We start from the raw sequence: 21,361 nt of genomic DNA, 5'->3' as shown, positions 1-21,361 counted from the left end.
ATAAGAATTCTGAAGGGCGATCAAATCTGACATGGCAGGAACGGAAATAAGTATGGGAAAATCAGGCTGTGATGGAATAAGCTGCCTTGGATGTAAGAGAAAACATAAAAGGCAGCTCCCTAGGAGAACGTCAGCACTGCACAGGCACACTTGCTCAGACCCAAGGAAGAGCAAGGGGCACAAACACTATCGCCAACAAAGCCACGGGGTTTTTATAGGCTGGCACCCTCCCAGCCGTGAACTTGAGAAAAGCACTTCTGAGTGCCACTGTGATTCACGGTGGAATTCTATTATTCCAACACCACACCCGTGCAGCGGGTAAGCGTGACCAAGGATTGCTCCATGTAAGCTCTCCTCAGAGACATATGGGCCAGGGAGGAGGTGAGACAAGAGCTCTAAACAAAGCCAGAGAGAAGTAACTGGTTCTGGAAAAGAGCCCAGCACCGTGCTGCAAAGTTCTGAGAAGGAGGACCTCACTTTCACCTAAAAGGATTCGGTCTTCATTTCTTAAGAAAAATTAAACTGCTAGTGTTCACATTTCTACATTTTAAGAAAATGTTAGTTGTGGGCACTTCTGGGATTTGGAGATTTTGAGAACACTTGACCAGGGCGGAGGAAACATCCTTTTCATTATTTTTAAAACCTTTTATTCTACAAAATTGCAAACAAACATGAAAGTAGAGAAATTATATGATGAACCCAGAAGGATCAATATTTTACCAATTTTTCCCAACTAGTTCCCAACAATTTTGGGGCTATCTTAAAGCAAATCTCCCATGTATCATTTCGTGCAACAAATATTAGTATGTACCCAAATGAATAAGGAATTAAAAATAACTATACTATCATTATCCCAATGAACAAAATTAACAATAATTCCTTTTCTGAATACTGATTCCATGTGAAAATGTCCCCCCTTGTCTCAAAATGACCTTTTTACAGCCGGTTGGTTGGTATCAGAATCCAAACAAGGTTCACACACACTGCATTTACTAAACATAATTCAGATCAAACCGAATCTGTCCATCTGGGCGGCACGTACCAGGAATTTTGCATTCAACACATGGGCTCCTGAGGCGGGGTTGCCACTCCAGCACATTGGTGGGATGGGAACCGGGACCCGGTGCTGCCCACTCATAAGGCAGCTGAGAGGCCAGCTCTCGGAAGATGAAGAAGAAGGGGTGCGAAGTCTGGGGACAGAAACGCTGGAGCTGGTGTCAGGTCCTCACCCTCCCCTGGGCTTACCTCCCAAACCAGATGACGGACGCGGCAGCTACATTATAATCAACCTGCTGCTAATCTCCCTGGGCCCAGGGAGCCAGCGGGAAAGGCTTCTATTTCAAGCAGTCCAGGACCCCATGGAGGTGGGATGTCCACCTGGGAAAGTGGGCGTGGCTTCTGCCCTAGGCAGCAGGGCCTGCTCGGTCACTGGGACGGTCTGACCCACCGGATCTCTGGCTGCGCTTCACTTATACAGGGTCCCTGGGGGACAAAACTTATGAGGGCCTCCATGAAGGTATTGCTTGACTCGTGTAGCGGGAAATGGCCAACTCTGGTGGGCAGAGGGGGCACCTGAGTCACCACCATGGGGAATCGAGGGACCTCACTCAACTCCCAGATCTAAGTCGGTTCCAGACTCAGGGCCTCCTCAAGGAGCAGAAGCCAGGTGACCTTGGGGTCGGGGGTCCCATTACTGCAACTCTTCCTTCGAGCCCTCCCGTCACTTCCCTGGTGCCCCCGGAAACGGAAGTCCCCCAGCAGTAAAATCTAAGCGATACTCTGGCCTCAGTGAGGGGTTAGCCTGTGTGGATTCATGGTCAGAGCAAATGGCTTGTCTGAGGAGCCACTGGGGGAGCTTGGAGAGAACAAAATGGGTTAATGGACGGCTTTGGGGAAGGAGTGTGATTGGATACGTCAGAATACACTCAAAGCATGGGAAATCATCTGTCCCACAGGAATCCCACTGCAAACGAGGCTGTTTGACAACCGTGTGACATTATGTCCCACGAAGCAAATGTCCATCTTTGTTCCTGGTCGCCTTGATGCTGACTCAGTGCGTTAAAAAAATAAAATGGCTCTGGTGGCAGCCACAGATGCCAAGCCTGGGCTAAACCACAGGGTGTCCCCTCAACAAAGTTAATGATACGGTTCCCTGAAGGACCCAGATGACTGCTTGTGGGGAGTTGATTACAATGGACCCTTTCCATAATAGAGCGGTAGATGGTTTGTCCTTACTGGAAAAGACACTTATTCTAGATTCGGATTTGCCTGCCTTACCTATCAGGCCCCTGCTGGAATCTCCCTGGAGAGAGGGTGATGTTCACTATAGCCCAGAAACGAAGAGGTCAACACAGGGGTTTGCGATCACTTAATAATACATTGACAAAGTATTTTATTTCCATCCGGTAACTCAGCTCTGTCAAAACTGAATTTCTTCCCCCAAGAGAGCCCCCAGCCCTGGCCCCGCTGACTCAGAGCCAAGGACCGCCTTTTAAGCTTCCTCGTGCTCTGGAAAATGAGCGCCCAGGGAACACATGGGTGTCTTTTGTGGTCGCCGCCACCATCATTTCCCAACTGGACCAACGCAATAACCTTCCAATCAGCCTCCTTCCTCTGCCCCCTCTCCCCAGACAGCCTTCCTCTCTGAAGCCCAGCTGGCAACGGCTTCCCGTTTCACTCGGAACAACCCCGACTCCTTCTTGAGACCTGCGACGCCCCTTCTATCCAGCTTCTCTCTAACCTCCAGGCTGCACCGTCCTCTCCTATCCTTGATTCCCGAGCTCCAGGCGCCCCGGCCTTCTCGCTGAACCTCAGGCACACCAAGTTCCTGCCTGCTTTGGGCATCTGGTGCTCCTTCCGCTGGGACCTCTCCTCTCTCAGATCTTCCAGGTCTCGGCTCCAACGTCACCTCCTTAGGGACATGAGGTCGCCCTCCGCCACTCCCACTCCTCCTCCGCCTCGTCCAGCTTCACCTTCTCCAGAACGATCATTAGTGCCTGAGTTAATCCTACTTATGCACTTACTGAATCTGTTTAAATGCTGGAAGGTAAACACTTTGTGATGCTTTATTCTCTGCTTTTCTCCAAATGGTGAAAGTGGTGCCTGGCTCAGAGCGGATGCTCCACTTTTTTTTTTTTGTAGACTGACTGATTTTTGACTAAGAGAGGGGAATACAGGAGACCATGGTGACTCTAAACAAGTAGGACCACTACCAGCTGAGAGCCTGGAGTGAAGCCTTGGAGCACCTCAGCTGGCAAAGACCAGCACAGGCAGGGCTCGGGGCAGAGGCTCCGGAGCAAACGATGGGGTCAAGTCGGGCAGAGTCAGGAGTAGCACATGTGCCTCACAACCAGAGGCAGAGAAGAGAAGCGTCCTGTCCTGGTATCACGTGTGTATGTACACACAATATTTATGTATTTTCTATTTCCTTTCCTCCACCTCTTTCCACTAGGAAAGGGTGTGTTGCTTGGACTTACTTCTGGGCATAAACACTGACGAGGCTTTGCAGTGGGGCTGGAGCACACATGGAGCTACTCAGAGGCCCTGGACTTGGGAGACGTTTGCAGTGACTGGTGAGCCTCTGGGTTGTTTCCCTCCACGGAAGGAGTGAGAGGGTTTTAATTAGACGTGGAATAGGTGCGTCATTGTTAAAACGATGTTCTTTTAAAAACGAATACCCTCTACCTGCTTTATCTTTCTTTACGGTGTGCCACCTGCCATGTTACAGTTCCTTGTTAATTTATCATCCCCGCACTAGAATGTGTGTGAGGTAAAGGGCTTTGCTGTGCTCATGGCTGTCACCTGGCATATGGCAGGTCCTCAACAGACACTGAATGAATGAATGAACAAATGGGGCGTCTGTCCAGAATCTACTTCTACTTCCAACACCACTTCGATTTCCTTTGGGGGAACGACCTCCCCTCCATCGTGGTCAGGGAATCCATGCACCTGCCTCCTTGTACCGAAGACAAGGGGTCCATCCCTGGAGGACCCCATCCTCCACTCTGTCCCAGTGCCCCCAGGTGGTGGACACGTCACCTGAGCTGGGGAGTTGAACCCCATCCTGGGACTTTGCCTCTTGAGTGACTTAAGAGGCAAAGACGGACAGACTGTGCCTTCCCCGGCTCCTTGCATGTGGCTCCTCGACTCCCGGGAGCAACCCTGACTGCCATCCATTTCCTAGACAGGTTCCCAGCCACCCCATCAATTCTGGGAACACCTGACACCCTTCCAAGACGTTCTCTTTTGCTGCAAATAGGTAGAGTTAGTTTTTGTTGCTTCTCAACAAAAGAACACTAAACTCAAAACAAAACAAAACACAGAAGGTACAGAAATAAGCTGTTTGTATGAGTACAGGGTTAGAAGAAAAACCCTCTATATTCCTACCCGCCTAACTACACTATTTTCACTTTTGCATATTCTTGGTAAACCTTTGACCACACGTGTACACGCTGTATACGGCTGCAATCATGGTATGTTATGGGTTGAATTGTATTCCCCCTGCGCCAAAGGATGCTAAAATTCTAACCCCCAGTACCAGTGACTGTGGTCTTATTTGGAAATAAGGTCTCAGTAGATGATCAAGCTGAGATGCGATCATTAAGGTGGGCCCTGATTCAACAGGACGCTATGTGAAGATGAAGGCAGAGATAAGGGAGATGCATCCAGATGCCGAGGCACAGGGCACCCAAGGCCGCCAGGAGCCAGGAGAGAGGCCGGCAGAGGGTCCCCCTCAGGCCTCGGAAGGAACTCACCCTGCTTCCAGTCTCTAGAACTGAGACAATTCATTCCTGCTGTTTAAGGCACCTGGTTTGTGGTACTTTGTGACGGCAGCCCTAGCAAACTAATACAACATTATTTCCCTTTTTCTCACTTTAGTATTACATCGGTCATTTTCCACCTTGTTACAGGCTTTCCCTAATGATGCTGTAAACTGTCTGGAAGTGGTCGCCCATATGACACTGCACTATCCCACTGAAAGTGGACATTTCCATTGTTTCAACTTTTTTTCCATCACAAGTAACGTTTTGAAGGCATCGTGTGCTCGCAGCCTTTTCTCTCCTTTTGAACAACTTTCTCGAAACGCATCACCAGACGCTGATGACTGGGCTGGAGAGAAGCAACTGCTGTGCAGAAGGATGATGGTGCATTTGTCTCCCAGGGTCCCCAGGGCAGTGGGTTTTGAATCTGGAGTGGAATGAACATTGCCGTATGTAAAGGGAAGGAAGGGGAATCTGGGCAGAGCGAGTGAGACAGCCGGGCGGTGAGTGAGCGCAGGAGGAGACGTGAGAGGAGCAGACCGTGGCGGGCAGGCAGCAGAGAGCCTGCAAACTCGCTTAAGGGGCTGGGACTCCATTCCAGTGACGCCGGGGAAAGTTCACAGGGAAACAGCAGTAAGAACTGAACAGGAACCCTGACCAGCGTGGGCGGAAGCCTGGCCTGAGGAGGTGGCGGGGGAGCTGGAGGGGCAGGAGCCCCGGGACGAGAGGGAGTGCGATCCCAGGGGCCCCACCTGCTCGGCCGAGAGGACCACACAAGCAAGAGATGCTCGAAAACTCCCTCGGCCTCCAGCTGCCCACCCGGTTCCTCTCTCCTTTTCACCCTGTCTGACTAAAGTCCAGCCTGGATTCCTCCTGAGGCAGAAGCCAGGCGGCACCACGCGGAGGACAGACATTCCCTCACCCTCGCCGTTCACGACTCCCTGACCGCCCAGCGCCGGGCGCGGCCCTCCCAGCACACCCTCTGCCACCATTTCTGGGTCACGATCCATCAGCGACCTTCTCGTCACCATCTCCATCCTCTAGTCACCTTCTCCATCCTCTTCAGGGGGAGGATGAGTGGAGCCTCACCCCGCCTGTTCCCTTTCTCTTCTCCACCCTCTGTGGTCCCCCCTCCACTCCCTCTCCCTGAAATGTAAAGTGGCACCGAGTGACGCCCTCGGCCTCCTTCAAGTCTCCGGAAAGAACACTCTTTAAATCCCGCCCCTTCTCGCGGCTCGGCTCCGGTCACCACCGTCACGTGGAGGTCGTGCCCGCTGGCCGGTGGGCGGCAGCGCTGCCCAGAACCCAGGCGTCCGAGCGCCCCGTCCGTCACTCACGCTCACCGCACGACGCTCCTTTTCAACGGTAAGACAGTAAACCCGGCAACCAAAGGTCCAGTCACTGGCAGTCTGCTGGGTCTCTTTAGAGCCAGCACAGTCCAGTGGTTAAGAACATGGGCCTGGAGTGAAAATTCTATCTGACTGTAGATTCAAGTCCCTTCTCTGCCACATCCTGGGTGGTTCACCTATTTACACTTGGGGTTTCTAGTCTGTAAAAGGAGGGTAACAACAGCATCCGCCAGAGCATGGAGTTCACACGGTCAGACGGACTAACCAGCAGAGCACATGGGGCGGTGTCTGCCCCACGGTAAGCGCCCGTCCTATTCCTGCCCCGTGCGCCCGGCCAGGCCACTGTCCAGCCAGCGGGCTGGCTCGGACGTCAACGTGCTCTCTCAGGAACCTGAATCATTCCATAAATTCAGGCCAGCAAGTATTTACCGGGTAAGAACTAAGGTAACATATGAACAACTCTATTAGATAAAAAAACCCTTCCGTGCTGCTCAAACAGTACTGGTGAATCTCAAACACCCAGAAAGAGCTTTGAAAGTCAGGTTAAGACAAATGCTCCCCGGGAGCCCATTCACGGTCAGGAGCTCATTCCTCCACGGTAGGAACTCGGTCCCCAGACCTTCTCAAGGTCAGGGTCACCGTGATGGCTCAGAGCCCACAGGGCACCCTCCCTGGACAGGGGGCGATAAGCCGGCCCCTGCAGGGGCAGCTCCTGACACCCGGTGAGTCCTCCCCACCCCGGGCCCAGGGCAGGCGGACGGGGCGCAACGGCCCGGGCTCCTGCGTTGAATGGAGACCGCCCGGTGGAGGACTCCACCCCCACCTCCGGGAGCGGCCCAGGGAGGCCCGCGAGACTCACGGTTGGATGCTCTCATGAGCCGCCGGCGTCCCACGCGGTCCAGCCCGATGGGGGTGCTCTGGGAGAAGGCGCACGGCCGCAGCCGGGCCGACACCGCGCGGTAGGGCGGCACCTGGTGCGCGGGCACGGGCGGCCGGGCAGCCGGCTGCAAAGGAAAGGAGAGGCGGTGAGAAGGGGCAGGAAGTAGGGGCCCCGGGAGCTCAGCATCCTCACCTCGAGGCCCCGATCACAGCCCGGGCCCGGGCTGCACAAGCTCAAGGACGACCTTCCTCTAACCGGAAACCCCAGTGCCGACCCCTCAGGGCATCACGTTTTGGCCACCTGCCAGGACACACCCTCGGGGGACACTCAGGAAAGGCCAGCGTGGAGCAGGGGAAGCCGGGGGAGGAAGTGGTGCCCCCCCTCCGCCCGGCAACCCCCAGGGAAGCAGAGGCAACGCCAGCTCCCGCGGCCCCCGCCCTACACCCACCCGCAGGCAGGGACCAGCGTTTGCGGAGCACGGCTCTCATTCACCTGAACTAACAGGGCAGTGGAGGCTTGTCTAAGAGGACAGTTAGTTGGTTTTCCACAAATTTAGAATCAGCTGTATGCCCTTGTGACCTTCCGTATTAATTGTCCCTACAACTACACTCAAGGCCAAGTCGGTCCCTGCTTTCCGTAGGTTTTCTCAGGATTTTTCTACCCAGTTCCCTAAATGAGCTTAGAGTGCACAAAATTATCTTACTCCATTTCTTTTGGACGTTCTGAAGTGAAAAAATGTCTGTAATGCTTTAGATCTCCCCTAGGCTGTGTTTCAAGTTAAAATAGATTACAGTTTGCTTTCGTTCAGAATTATTTCTTGTGTGGCATTGGTGATACATTGGTGAGCAGAGCCGCCTTCCAGAATTATTTCCTAGCATGCAGAGCATCTTAACACAACAAAAAGTCTGAGGTATTCTTCAACATAATTTGTTTTTTACCTTAAGAATTCAGTTTAGTTCAATTAAGCAAGAGGTTTTTGGGTATTTGCTATAAATAAGCATTGTGCTGGGCTTATAGGGAGAATGTAAACATAAAATCCAATACCAATATAGAATTGCCCTTTTAAGAGAATTTATGGGCTATCTGTGGTATCAACTAGCAAGTTTAAAAAAAAATGAAACTGGCACTTAGTCATGTATGGTTCTGTGAACCCTGGACCATGGCTGGGGTATGAGTCTCACCAAATAACAGAAACTCCTTCAGAACAGGGCCTTTATTTAAATGTTTTGTAGCTTCAAAGGGCTCTCTGGGTAATTGATAAACACTTGTTGAATTACTAAAGTATACTAAGGGAATAATAGTAAGATTTTAACCTATTGTCAAAACAGTTACTGCTGCAACTGACGTGTAAAGAGTAAGAAAAGCTGCAACTGACGTGTAAAGAGTAAGAAAATGGTAGAAAAAATTATTTTCTCATCTCTAGAAAAAAATTGGTTTATTTTCTTCGTATCTTTACATTTTAAGGATAAGCGACACTTTCTCTTTCCAGATTTCTTCTTTCAGGAAGCTCACTAAATATGCAAGGCTACTTTCCCCAGACGATTCAGAACAGACAGCAAACCAGCTTCTCGTATTATTCAAGATCCCAGAAAGACAGAGGATTAGTAAGAGACATCCATATGTCAGTGGGTTAGTTCTAATTCATGCATGTTTTCAAAGTCAGGAAGAAAGGCTGTGAGCAGATGACGTCATCCTCGAGGCAGAGAGAAGAAAGGAAAGCGTTAAGTTTCCTGCTAAGTTTGCAGCCAGAGGACAGAGGCCAGGCGGCTGGAGGGCTAAGTGGCTTTGGTGGCAGCGTGCCCGGGCTTACTTGGGGCAGAATGGCCTCCCCCTCCTCCGCCTGGCTGCTCCCATAGAAGCCGACCCCGCCGATCACGGAGATGGGGCGTCTTCTCGGTGCCCCCCGGGGGCAGCCCCCAGCAGGGGTCTGGTCTGCAGGGTCGATGGGGGCCCCACTGGGCTGGTGGTCACCGTCCTCAGTGTCCTCTTTCTGGGGGTCTACGGCGATCGAGTCTTCAGGGATGGACAGACTTAGGCTGACCGGCTGGCCGTAGTCAGAGATTGGTCGGGGCCTTGGCCTCCTCCCGGGTGCGCATCTCCTCCTGGGGACCCTCTGAGCCTCCGGCCTCTCTTCCTCTGGTGCGGAGGTCCGCCTCCAGGACCCCTCGGTCACAACCTTTTCAAATGCGAACAAGTTAGGTGAGGGCGACTTCCAGGAGGGTAAAGAAAAGGTACGAGCCAGACATCCCCGACCCCTCCCCAGCCCCCCAAGTTGTTTGCGTACCAGAAAGATGTGAGACGTGGATGAGAAGAAGCAAACCCGTCTTTAATCGGAGGCTGAATTAAAACCCTAATTTCATTAGTGATGTTTGGTGACCCATGATGAGCCATGATACAAGATACTAAGAAAATCAGCACCACGGTGAATTAATAAAAACGACTTTTAACTACAGCGGTTGTCTCCCCAAACATACGTAACAACAGGCGGGGTAACGCAGGCCCGTAGGAGAAATGGCCCTAAGGCTGCACTGTGCAACCTGAGGCACCTTCTCTCAGCTACGTTCACAGACAGAAGGTGCTTCGAGAGGATGGAGTCTGGGCTGCTCAGCACGATACACACGCCTGGGGACTCAGTCTGCTGGGGCGAGCACTGAACTAGGGGCTCCAAGGACGAGATCAGCCGACTAACCGGCCGTGTGCGCTGGGACTAGTCACCACTAACCTGTCAGGAGCTCAGATTCCAGACTAGACAATCCCACAGCTGGAGAGTCTGCAGCCCTGAAGTCGCCAAGACTTTCTAAGTTTTCAAGTAACTTTTTCAGAGGCAAGGCAACGCACTAGGAAAAAGACCACGAGGTGTGGAAATGGGCAGACTTCTGTGTGAATCCGGCTGGGCCCCCAGCTGGCTCTGTAGGCCCAGGCAAGGCGCTTCAGGTCTGCAGGCCTGCCTCTGCCCCGTCCCCTCCTGGGTCCTGGGAGGATGAGCCGCGACCACGGTGAGCCAGAGGGCCGCCCACATCGGCCCTGGGGGATCACTGCTCGTAAAACACTGTGCCGGGGAACAACCGTCCCAGGCCTCAGCCCACCCGGAGAGAAGCTCTCCCTCAGCGGATCCTCCAAGTCTGGGCTCAGGGGAGGCCGCTGCGGGCTCTGTGGGAGGGAGGGGGGCAGCAGGGCGTGCACACGCAGTCCCACGAGCCCCGTGCCCTCCGCTCCTGCATCCCGAGACATTCCGTAACCACCAAGTGAAAGCAGAACACAGCCCAGCCCGGGGAGGGCTGGGCGAACCAGGCAAGTCACGTGACTGCAGGGCAGGCAGAGCGGGCCACCCTGGCCGAGCGCCCAGCGGGGCGGATGTCCCGCTGCAGCCCTGCCCTGAGCACTGGCCCAAGGACTCTGGGCTCTGGCCAGTCAGTGGCAACGGAGACCAGAAATGCAGGTCCCGTATTTCCAAGCTGAGACCCGGGGAAGCGAGGTGACTTGCCCAGGGCCACGCAGCCAGCTAGCGGCAGCAGAGACACCAGGTATGGGCCTTGTAACCTCTGTCCCCACTAAGCCACGACACTTCGCATATAGCAAGTCACCTCTGCTCGAGAGACAGAGGGCTCTAGCAAACACCACTCCCTTGCTACCTGCCGATTCGATTCTTACAGCTTGGACCACTATCTTTAATTCAAGTCACCAGGGACGGGGTCCAGAATACACCACTGTAGCATAAACACCACTTTGAGTGGAAGGCACTTAAGAAGAGGATTTTCTTCTGCGTGAAAGCAGAACTCAGTTGTCGTAAGTCCCCTCCCTTGGGACGGGATTCTCTTTCTTCCAGCCAGGGAAGACTGACTCTTGTCACTGAGAGGAGAAGCCCTCACCGAAACAGACACAGGCACAAAACTATCCTGTCTCCCAGCTGTTCACCTACAGGCCCCTTATCTTTCCTGAAAGTCACCTGTTTTCCCGCAAGTGCCTTTTTCCACCTCCTTTCCCCTATTAAGATGTTCTGTAAGCTCCCAGTGCTAACCACTTCCTGGGTCACATTTTCCTGTGAACTCCCACTTACTCACATGAATAAAAATCTGTCTTTTGTCAGTTCAATTTGCACACCTCCAGAAAAGAATGTATAAGAGGGTGTATTAAAACATCTTCCTCTGACACCGTGGGAAAATATGAGAGTAATCATGGAAAAGTTAATATTGTTTTTTTGCAGTACATACATATAAAGAACAGGCTATTATGGATTGTTTAACTCAATTACTAAATCAAACGGCACAGACAACTTAAGCACACAGTGAGAATAAACCCATTTATATCATCACCCAGTGATAAAAAGGTTTGGAAACAACATGCTAGAAAAACAGTACAACAAAATTGCAGGCAATAAATTGGTCACAAATCTATGTGCAGTTGTTGTTTTTGTTGGTGGTGGTGGGGTTTTGTGGGGTTTTTTGGGTTTTTTTTTGCACGTATGCAACCTGCAGCCTGCTTTCCTCATTGATGCCAAAAAAAAAAAAAAAAAGAGAGACCGAGAGAAAGAGACATGGGTTTAGGAAAACCAGCAGTTGTCTTAGTTGCTCAGGTAACAAATCCTTCTGAGAGCAAACAGGCTCCAGGAAGTGATGGGGGCGGGTAAAGGAAGGCGTGCAGAGGGCAGGAAATCAGACACTGACTGCGTAAACCCTCGTGCCCACAGGGCAGCACAAGGAGAACCAACTGTGATTCTCGTGTGATACATCAGCACCATACAGCCCCACGCGAGACCTGAAAGGAGAAAGCATGCCTTCTGAGTGGTACCGAATGTCCCAGGAGGTGCAGAAATTAGTTAATAGAATCACAGTATATAAAACTGAAATGTCCATTTTATTCAAAGCAAAAGTACAGAGGGAGGGACAGAGGGATGGGGGGGAATCCCTCAGATTTAAGCTCACATTCAAACAGTGAGGCTTTGCCAGAAGACAGGTACCTTCAAATAAAACAAATGTGAACTTTCCTGCAAATTCTAAAGCTGAATCTTCTTTTAGCAAACATTATGTGCTTCTGAAATACACCCTTCGTTCGTCCCGGGGAACACAGCTTGAGTGCGACTCTTCCCGGAAATACAAACACCCAGCAAAGGACGCTCCGCACCCAACGAGCCAGGACCTACCCCAGACTCTGCTACAGGCAGTGGCCCCAGACGCTCTGAAGGGACAGCAGGTGACCACATCCATGCCCTCCGAGAGTTTTTCCTGCTTTAAAAACACTCTCATTGGGTGTAAGTGGCTGGGCTGGAGGTCTGCTGGTCCAGGTTCTCCTCGCAGCCCAGTAGCCCAGCGCAGACCCACCCGGGACCAATTCACACCCAAGTCACCAACGTCTGTGAACAGACCTGTCCGTGGCCTCGTTAATTCTTGCTTCCCAGCACAGTTTTAAAATACTTTCCCTCGTTGGGGGGCGGTTTGCATTTTTTTCTTCTATGCAAGATTCCCTCCTTTACGTTACAAAAGTAAAAGCCAAAATAGGTCTCATTACCTCTGTTTAGACACTTCAAAACATATTTTGAAACCACAGTGAAAGTGAATCGTTAACCTGAGGGAAAAACCCTGATCCCACACACGTCCCTTCAGAACCCCGTCTAACGTGAGTCTCCAGGACCGACAGCAAGAGCTGGGGTTGAACTGTGTCCCCTGAAGATCTACTGGGAGTCCTCACCCCCATACCTGTGAATGTGACCATAGTGGCAGGTACAGAGTCTGTAGGTGCAGTGGAGTTAAGATGAGGTCATACTAGTAGATGAGCCCTAATCCAATGGCTGGTGTCCCTAGAAGAAGAGGGAAATTTGGACACAGAGACAAGAGGAAGAAAGACGTGAGGCCCGAGGCAGAGATCAGAGCCACGCGCCAGTGAGCCGAGGAGCCCGCAGGGAACCCCGAGGCTGGAAGAGGCAGGGGGTTCACCTCTTGGGCTTACAGGGGTGGGGCCCTGCCTGCCCAGCCATGACTGCAGACATCTGGCCTCCGCAGCAACGAGGATAAATGTCAGCTGTCTTACCCACCATGGTAATTTGTTACAGTAGCTCCAGGGAAGCAGCACAGCAAGGTAACTCAGAAGAAAATATTACAGGCAAGCATATTCAGACTGTGTGAAGATTAAAAAATAAGATAAACTAAAGCAAGGAGACTTTCCTCTGGATGAGCCAGAGGTACTGTGAAGATGCAGATGAATACAATGGGCAAAGTCAGGTTTTCACAGGTTGTCAGAGTCCTGGGTTCCGCAGGGGACCCAGCACAGGCACCGGGCTGGAAGCGGAAGGAAAAGTATCTTGACAATGAATGTGGCAGAGACTGTGGAACAAGGGTAATGACAGCTGTGACTCTGGAACACCTGTGACCTGCTGGAACCACACCAGGCGCGTCACCGTATTTAATCTTCACAACCACCCTACGAGGTAGGGGCCACATTTTACTCATCAGGACACTAGGGCTACAATAAATAAAATTCCCTGCTCACGTTACTAGAGCCAGAAAGGGGAGGGGCCCATTTTATACCCCAGTCTGTCTGATTTCAAAATTTCTGTCTTTTCTGCTCGGCCACCTGCATCCAAGGCATGTACCGTTACAGAAAGAAAACAGAACTCTGTAGGTTTTCCAGCCCTTGGCTGTCGAGTGTTTGGAGGGAGCAGAGAGGAGACGGCAGTTATGAGAGGCTCTGATAACTGTGCCTGGGGAACCCACAGACCGCTTCTCAAAATCTCATTTTAAATGCATAAGATAAGATAAAAAGTATATTCCATCAACAGATGGAGGGATAAAGAAGATGTGATACACACACACACACAATGGAATACTATTCAGCCATAAAAAAAAGAATGAAATTCTGCCATCTACAGCAACATGGATGGACCTAGAGATTATTATGCTTAGTGAAGTAAGTCAGACAGAGAAAGACAGATACTGTATGATATCACTTCTATGTGGAATCTCAAAAATAAAACAAAACTAGTGAATAGAACAAAAAAGAAACAGACTCACAGAATGAACAAACTAGTGGTTACCAGTGGGGGGGGAGGGGCAAGATAGGGGGAGGGGATTAAGAGACATAAACTACCATATATAAAATAAATTAGCTGCAAGGATATATTGTACAACACAGGGAATACAGCCAATATTATATAATAACTATAAATGGAATATAACCTTTGAAAATTGTGAGTCACTCTGTTATATACCTGAAATTTATGTACTATTTACCTCAACTATACCTCAATGAAAAAAATATATACACATTAAACATTTACAGAAAAAAAGACAGATAGTATTATGAACGAAGCTGATTATTTTGAAATGCAATTTTCAAAATATTAAAAGAATCTTGATATAGTAGTATAGGTAATATGAATTAAGAGGACTGAGATAGGTGTAAAAGCTGTCACACTTTGAAGTACTGTACTGAGGACTACGAGATATTTTAAGAATATCAGCAAAAACTGTCGTAAGATGTGAAAAAGATCTGTGATTTCCATGGTGATTGTATCACAGGTGTTGCTAAAATTGCTCTGGTTTGATGCCTACATTCATGATAGAAGGAAATGCTATCTTTTAGTGAGAAAATAGTGAAAATAATAAAATCCCCACTTCCTGATTTCCATTGATGTAGTCCTTGGATGAACATAAGTTAAAACCTTCTAGTTTAAAATGCTGGAGAGGGTGTGGAGAAAAGGGAACCCTGCTACACTGTTGGTGGGAATGTAAGTTGGTGCAGCCACTATGGAGAACAGTATGGAGGTTCCTCAGACAACTAAAAATAGATTTATCATATGATCCAGCAATCCCACTCCTGGGCATGTATCCAGACAACTATAATTCAAAAAGATACATGCACCCCTATGTTCATAGCAGCACTATTCACAATAGCCAAGACATGGAAGCAACCTAAATGTCCATCAACAAATGAATGGATAAAGAAGATGTGGTATCTATATACAATGGCATACTACTCAGCCATAAAAAAGAATGAAATAATGCCATTTGCAGCAACATGGATGGACCCAGAGATTATCATACTAAGTGAAGTCAGAAAGAGAAAGACAAATACCATATGATATCACTTATATGTGGAATATAAAATATGACACAAATGAACCTATCTATGAAACAGAAACAGACTCACAGATACAGAGAACAGACTTGTGGTTGCCAAGGGGGAGGGGGTTGGGGGAGGGGTGGAATGGGAGGTTGGGATTAGCAGATGCAAACTACTACATACAGGATGGATAAACAACAAGGTCCTACTGTATAGCACAGGGAACTATATTCAATATCATGTGATAAACCATAATGGAAAAGAATATTAAAAAAATGTAAATATATATATGTATAACTGATTCACTTTGCTGTACAACAGATATTAACACAACATTGTAAATCAACTGTACTCCAATTAAAAAAAAAAAACAAAAAACTCCTAGCTTACATAATATCACTTCAGAGTAGCCTATGGGACCAGTGGTGGGCTCCAACTCCAGAAAATGACATTTTAGACCTTATCTATTATAAAATCAAAATAGTAGCATCTCACTGTTTAGAGCTACACATCATTACCTTATTTCCCTTAAGTGAACATGAATGTGTCATAATAAAAAAGCACCCGTGCAGGCCCGCTATATTCGGCTCGGGAGAGTCCCGGGAACGGGGTGTGTTGCCAACACGTGTCCTAGGAATTTACGTGAGGAGGGAACTCATAAGATCCCAGATCAACTACCATATTTTGAGAAGCTGAAGGCAAGAACAAGGACATATTTACACATTTAGAAAGAGAAAAGTTTGAGCCCTAATACAATTTTTTCCCTTTTTTGGTTACTTTTGAGACCAAAGGGATAATATCTTACATTTACATAAAAATTATTTTTCCCCCAGTGTTACTGAGATAGAATTGACATACAGCACCGTCTAAGTTCATGGTGTGCAACATAACGATCTGACTCACATATGTTGTGAAATGATCACCACAGCAAGTTTGGTTAATGTCTGTCATCTCATACAGATACAAAAAAAGAAGGAAAAAGAACTTTCTCTTCCCCTTTGAACTTTTAGGGTCACTCTCTTAGCAACTTTCAAATTTACTGAACAGCAGGGTTGACAAGCGTCACCACTGTGTCCACCCCTGGGGCTTATTTTTTAACTAGACATTTGTACCTACAAATCTGAAATTGTCATCAACTTGCTTTCACATCTACCTAGAGTTGTATGTTCAGATCAGTCAGGAGGACATTATGCCCCCCATTTTGGAGCTGAGAAGCCAGTCACAGAGCAGGCAATGGGCTGAACGGAGAGAGTTCGGGCACCTCATTTGATGTCATCTCTGCAAGGCCCACAGACATGAGCCCTCCCTTTGCAGCTGCAGGGAAGAAAAATGCCAACGCGTTTTATGGTTTATGGTGAAAACCCTTTGCAGCAACTTCCCAAAACACTAGACGGCGTGAGGCTGCTCCATCGCGCCCACATCCCTCCACGTGCAGCCCACCTGCCCTGTGACCCCTTCCCCTGCCGGCAGCGAGCACAGCGCATCTGCAGCCCCTCCATCCCCCGCCCCCCGGTCCCGCCCGCAGCCTCTCACCTCCACTGGCTCCTCTGCTCCCTTCCTGCTCTCTCTTCTCCTCCGAGCCCGAAACTTTCCCTTCACCCATCACACATGGACCTCAAATAGAATCGGTTTTGTTTCATGTACTGAATCCTACTTGGTTTCTGGTCTTTAGTCTTTAGAACAAGCAGTGCAATAGCCTTTCTCTCTCCGCAGCTGCCTTTTCTCTTACTGTCCTTAGCGGTAGGAGTTGGGGATCATCCTGGCAGAAGGTGAGTCGCACTGGACACACCTCCTACCACACAGGCTTCCTAACCTAAACCCCAAACTCTTTCAGGGGGTCGTGGATCTTTTCTGACATCACTTAGGTGAGATAAGGAACAATCAGTGTTGAAGAGGGACTTCTGTAAGAGCGAAAACGCCCAAGGAAGGAGGAGCAGGGAGGGGCAGCCGCTGACTCGGTTCTGAAATAAGTTAAGTGGCCAAACGCCCTCCGCTTAGCGAACGACCCCTTAAAACCATGCCTGTTCCCTGGCTCAGCTCCACCCGCCACTGGCTTCTCCGGTTCAGGGCCATCTTGGGAGGGGACAGGCATCAACTCGTCTCTCCCCTTCTCAGGCCCCAGGTTTGGACTCAGCCTGGCTCTGGATGGGCCTGAGCAAGAAAGAGATGGGAAAGTAGAACGTACTTTACTGGGTTATTCCTTCCCCAGCTTTTCTACAGGCAAAGCAGCTATGAACGCTGGGTTACATTCTACATTCTTACCACTGTGCTGCAGCTGTGATTTCAGATGCCAGGTTCTAAGCTGTAAGAATCTTTAGCGGTTGTTAGAATTCCAACAGCAAATGAAACGCAAATAGCCAGCCAAAAGCTGTTCTGATTTTTATGGAATGGGATGATATGTGCATCAGTAATTTTGACGTAGCTTTTAAAAATTCAAAAAAAAAAAACCGAGAGAGAAACAAAACTATTGTAATCTGGAAAGCAGTGGCCTTGTCCCTTGGATTCAGGCCATTTATTTAAAATACATAAGCAATTAATGCTTCTCGTCTCCCTGGAGAGCACAGTGGTGGTAACAGATACTTCAGTTGCCCTAACATGTGGAAAATTGATGATAAAATGTGCTGAAATGAGTTTGTGAGTCTACGGCCTTTGTAACTTGTTTGACAAGCAGAATAGGTAATTCATTAAAAATGCAAACATTAACGCACATGCGGACGCTTAATTTACTACTGATTGCCCAGTTCTCCGAGCATAAAAAAACCCTTAATTGTAACTATGAAAAATCTGGGCTCTGGAAGTCCCCCCTCCCCCGCCTTTGTAATAATCATTCACTGGAATTCCATTTCTGGGCTTAACTAAAACCCCACCATCCTACCATCTCAGAATCAACAGCAGCACAATGTTAGTTTGACATCCAGGTAGAGAAATGATAGAATTGTAGGTTGTTCTTTTACGTGTGGACTCATGAAAAGTGAAGAGACAGTTTAAAACCATCATATTACGAAATAAATGCACATAATGACTCCACCTTAAAATGTATTTCATCTGAAACAGATATTGAAGAATAGAGATGTCTACTCAAACTTTTTTTCTTTCAATTAATAAAAAGCATGATTTTGTAAAAATGAACTTGCTTTCCTCTTTAGAAATTGTTCAATGGTTGAGGACAACTGAATATTCCAAATTCAAGAACCATGTTTTGGAGCTGAATATGTCAGAAGCCCACTGTTTTTCTAAACCTTTTTTTTTTTTTAACATCTTTACTGGAGTATAATTGCTTTACAATGGTGTGTTAGTTGCTGCTGTATAACAAAGTGAATCAGCTATACATATACATACATCCCCATATCTCCTCCCTCTTGCGTCTCCCTCCCAGCCTCCCTATCCCACCCCTCTAGGTGGACACAAAGCACCAAGCTGATCTCCCTGTGCTATGCGGCTGCTTCCCACTAGCTAGCTATTTTACATTTGGTAGTGTATATATGTCCATGCCACGCTCTCACTTTGTCCCAGCTTACCCTTCCCCTTCCCCATGTCCTCAAGTCCATTCTCTACGTCTTCATCTTTATTCCTGTCTTGCCCTTAGGTTCTTCAGAACCTTTTTGTTTTTTTTTTAGATTCCATATATATGTGTTAGCATACGGTATATGTTTTTCTCTTTCTGACTTACTTCATTCTGTATGATAGTCTCTAGGTCCATCCACTTTACTACAAATAACTCAATTTCGTTTCTTTTTATGGCTGAGTAATATTCCATTGTATATATGTGCCACATCTTTTTTTTTTTTTCAAACTTCTACTCTTTTTATACAGCAGGTTCTTATTAGTCATCCAATTTATACATATTAGTGTATATATGTCAATCCCAATCTCCCAATTCATCACACCACCACCCGCCACTTTCCCCCCTTGGGGTCCATACGTTTGTTCTCTACATCTGTGTCTCTATTTCTGCCCCGCAAACCAGTTCATCTGTATCATTTTTCTAGGTTCCACAAATATGCGTTAATATACGATATTTGTTTTTCTCTTTCTGACTTACTTCACTCTGTATGACAGTCTCTAGATCCATCCACATGTCTACAAATGACCCAATTTCATTCCTTTTTACGGCTAATATTCCATTATATATATGTACCACATCTTCTTTATCCATTCGTCTGTCGATGGGCATTTAGATTGCTTCCATGACCTGGCTATTGTAAACAGTGCTGCAATGAACATTGGGGTGCATGTGTCTTTTTGAATTATGGTTTTCTCAGCATATATGCCCAGTAGTGGTATTGCTGGGTCATATGGTAATTCTATTTTTAGTTTTTTAAGGAACCTCCATACTATTCTCCATAGTGGCTGTATCAATTTACATTCCCACCAACAGTGCAAGAGGGTTCCCTTTTCTCCACACCCTCTCCAGTGTTTGTTGTTTGTAGATTTTCTGATGATGCCCATTCTAACTGGTGTGAGGTGATACCTCATTGTAGTTTTGATTTGCATTTCTCTAATAATTAGTGATGTTGAGCAGCTTTTCATATGCTTCTTGACCATCTGTATGTCTTCTTTGGAGAAATGTCTATTTAGGTCTTCTGCCCAGTTTTTGATTGGGTTGTTTTTTTAAAATTGAGCTGCATGAGCTGTTTATATATTTTGGAGATTAATCCTTTGTCCCTTGATTCGTTTGCAAATATTTTCTCCCATTCTGAGGGTTGGCTTTTCGTCTTGTTTGTAGTTTCTTTGCTTTGCAAAAACTTTTAAGTTTCATTAGGTCCCATTTGTTTATTTTTATTTCCATTGCTCTAGGAGATGGATCAAAAAAGATCTTGCTGTGATTTATGTCAAAGAGTTTTCTTCCTATGTTTTCCTCTAAGAGTTTTATAGGGTCTGGTCTTACATTTAGGTCTCTAATCCATTTTGAGTTTATTTTTGTGTATGGTGTTAGGGAGTGTTCTAATTTCATTCTTTTACATGTAGCTGTCCAGTTTTCTCAGCACCACTTATTGAATAGACTGTCTTTTCTCCACTGTATATCTTTGCCTCCTTTATCAAAGATAAGGTGACCATATGTGTGTGGGTTTATCTCTGGGCTTTCTATCCTATTCCATTGACCTATATTTCTGTTTTTGTGCCAGTACCATACAGTCTTGATTACTGTAGCTTTGTTGTATAGTCTGAAGTCAGGGAGTCTGACTCCTCCAGCTCTGTTTTTTTCCCTTAAGACTCCTTTGGCTATTTGGAATCTTTTGTGTCTCCATACAAATTTTAAGATTTTTTTGTTCTAGTTCTGTAAAAAATGCCATTGGTAATTTGACAGGGATTGCACTGAATCTGTAGATTGGTTTGGGTAGTATAGTCATTTTCACAATGCTGATTCTTCCAATCCAAGAACATGGTATATCTCTCCATCTGTTTGTATCATCTTTAATTTCTTTCATCAGTGTCTTATAGTTTTCTGCATACAGGTCTTTTGTCTACCTAGGTAGGTTTATTCCTAGGTATTTTATTCTTTTTGTTGCAATGGTAAATGGGAGTGTTTCCTTAATTTCTCTTTCAGCCTTTTCATCATTAGTGTATAGGAATGCAAGAGATTTCTGTGCATTAATTTTGTATCCTGCAACTTTACCAAATTCATTGATTAGCTCTAGTAGTTTTCTGGTGGCATCTTTAGGATTCTCTATGTACAGTATCATGTCATCCACAGTGACAGTTTTACTTCTTCTTTTGCAATTTGTATTCCTTTTATTTCTTTTTCTTCTCTGATTGCTGTCACTAGGACTTCCAAAACTATGTTGAGTAATAGTGGTGAGAGTGGACATCCTTGTCTTGTTCCTGATCTTAGAGGAAATGCTTTCAGTTTTTCACCATTGAGAATGATGTTTGCTGTGGGTTTGTTGCATATGGCCTTTATTATGTTGAGGTAGGTTCCCTCTATGCCCACTTTCTGGAGAGTTTTTAATCATAAATGGGTGTCGAATTTTGTCAAAAGCTTTTTCTGCATCTATTAGGATGATCATGAAGTTTTTCTTCTTCAATTTGTTAATACGGTATATCACATTGATTGATTTGCGTATATTGAAGAATCCTTGCATCCCTGGGATAAATCCCACTTGATCATGGTGTATGATCCTTTTAATGTGCTGTTGGATTCTGTTTGCTAGTATTTTGTTGAGGATTTTTGCGTCTATATTCATCAGTGATATTGGTCTGTAATTTTCTTTTTTTGTAGTATCTTTGTCTGGTTTTGGTATCAGGGTGATGGTGGCCTTGTAGAATGAGTTTGGGAGTGTTCCTCCCTCTGCTATATTTTGGAAGAGTTTGAGAAG

At 47.3% G+C, this 21,361-nt stretch overlaps 1 protein-coding gene across 1 annotated transcript in view; it reads right to left on the bottom strand.

Annotated features, from left to right (window-relative positions):
• SPATA13 (spermatogenesis associated 13) overlaps positions 1-21,361 on the bottom strand; it is a 144,735-nt gene that overhangs the window by 37,716 nt on the left and 85,658 nt on the right. Inside the window, exons 3-4 of the mRNA XM_061170935.1 lie at positions 8,800-9,165; positions 6,969-7,113 (exon numbers count right to left, since the gene is read on the bottom strand). Coding sequence (XP_061026918.1) covers positions 6,969-7,113; positions 8,800-9,165 — 511 coding nt within the window. The remainder of the gene's footprint in view (positions 1-6,968; positions 7,114-8,799; positions 9,166-21,361) is intronic.

Source organism: Eubalaena glacialis, chromosome 16 (assembly GCF_028564815.1).
Source record: "Eubalaena glacialis isolate mEubGla1 chromosome 16, mEubGla1.1.hap2.+ XY, whole genome shotgun sequence".
NCBI lineage: Eukaryota > Metazoa > Chordata > Mammalia > Artiodactyla > Balaenidae > Eubalaena > Eubalaena glacialis.
Note: the sequence above shows the minus strand (reverse complement) of the source record. Positions and strands in the feature narration are given on the sequence as shown.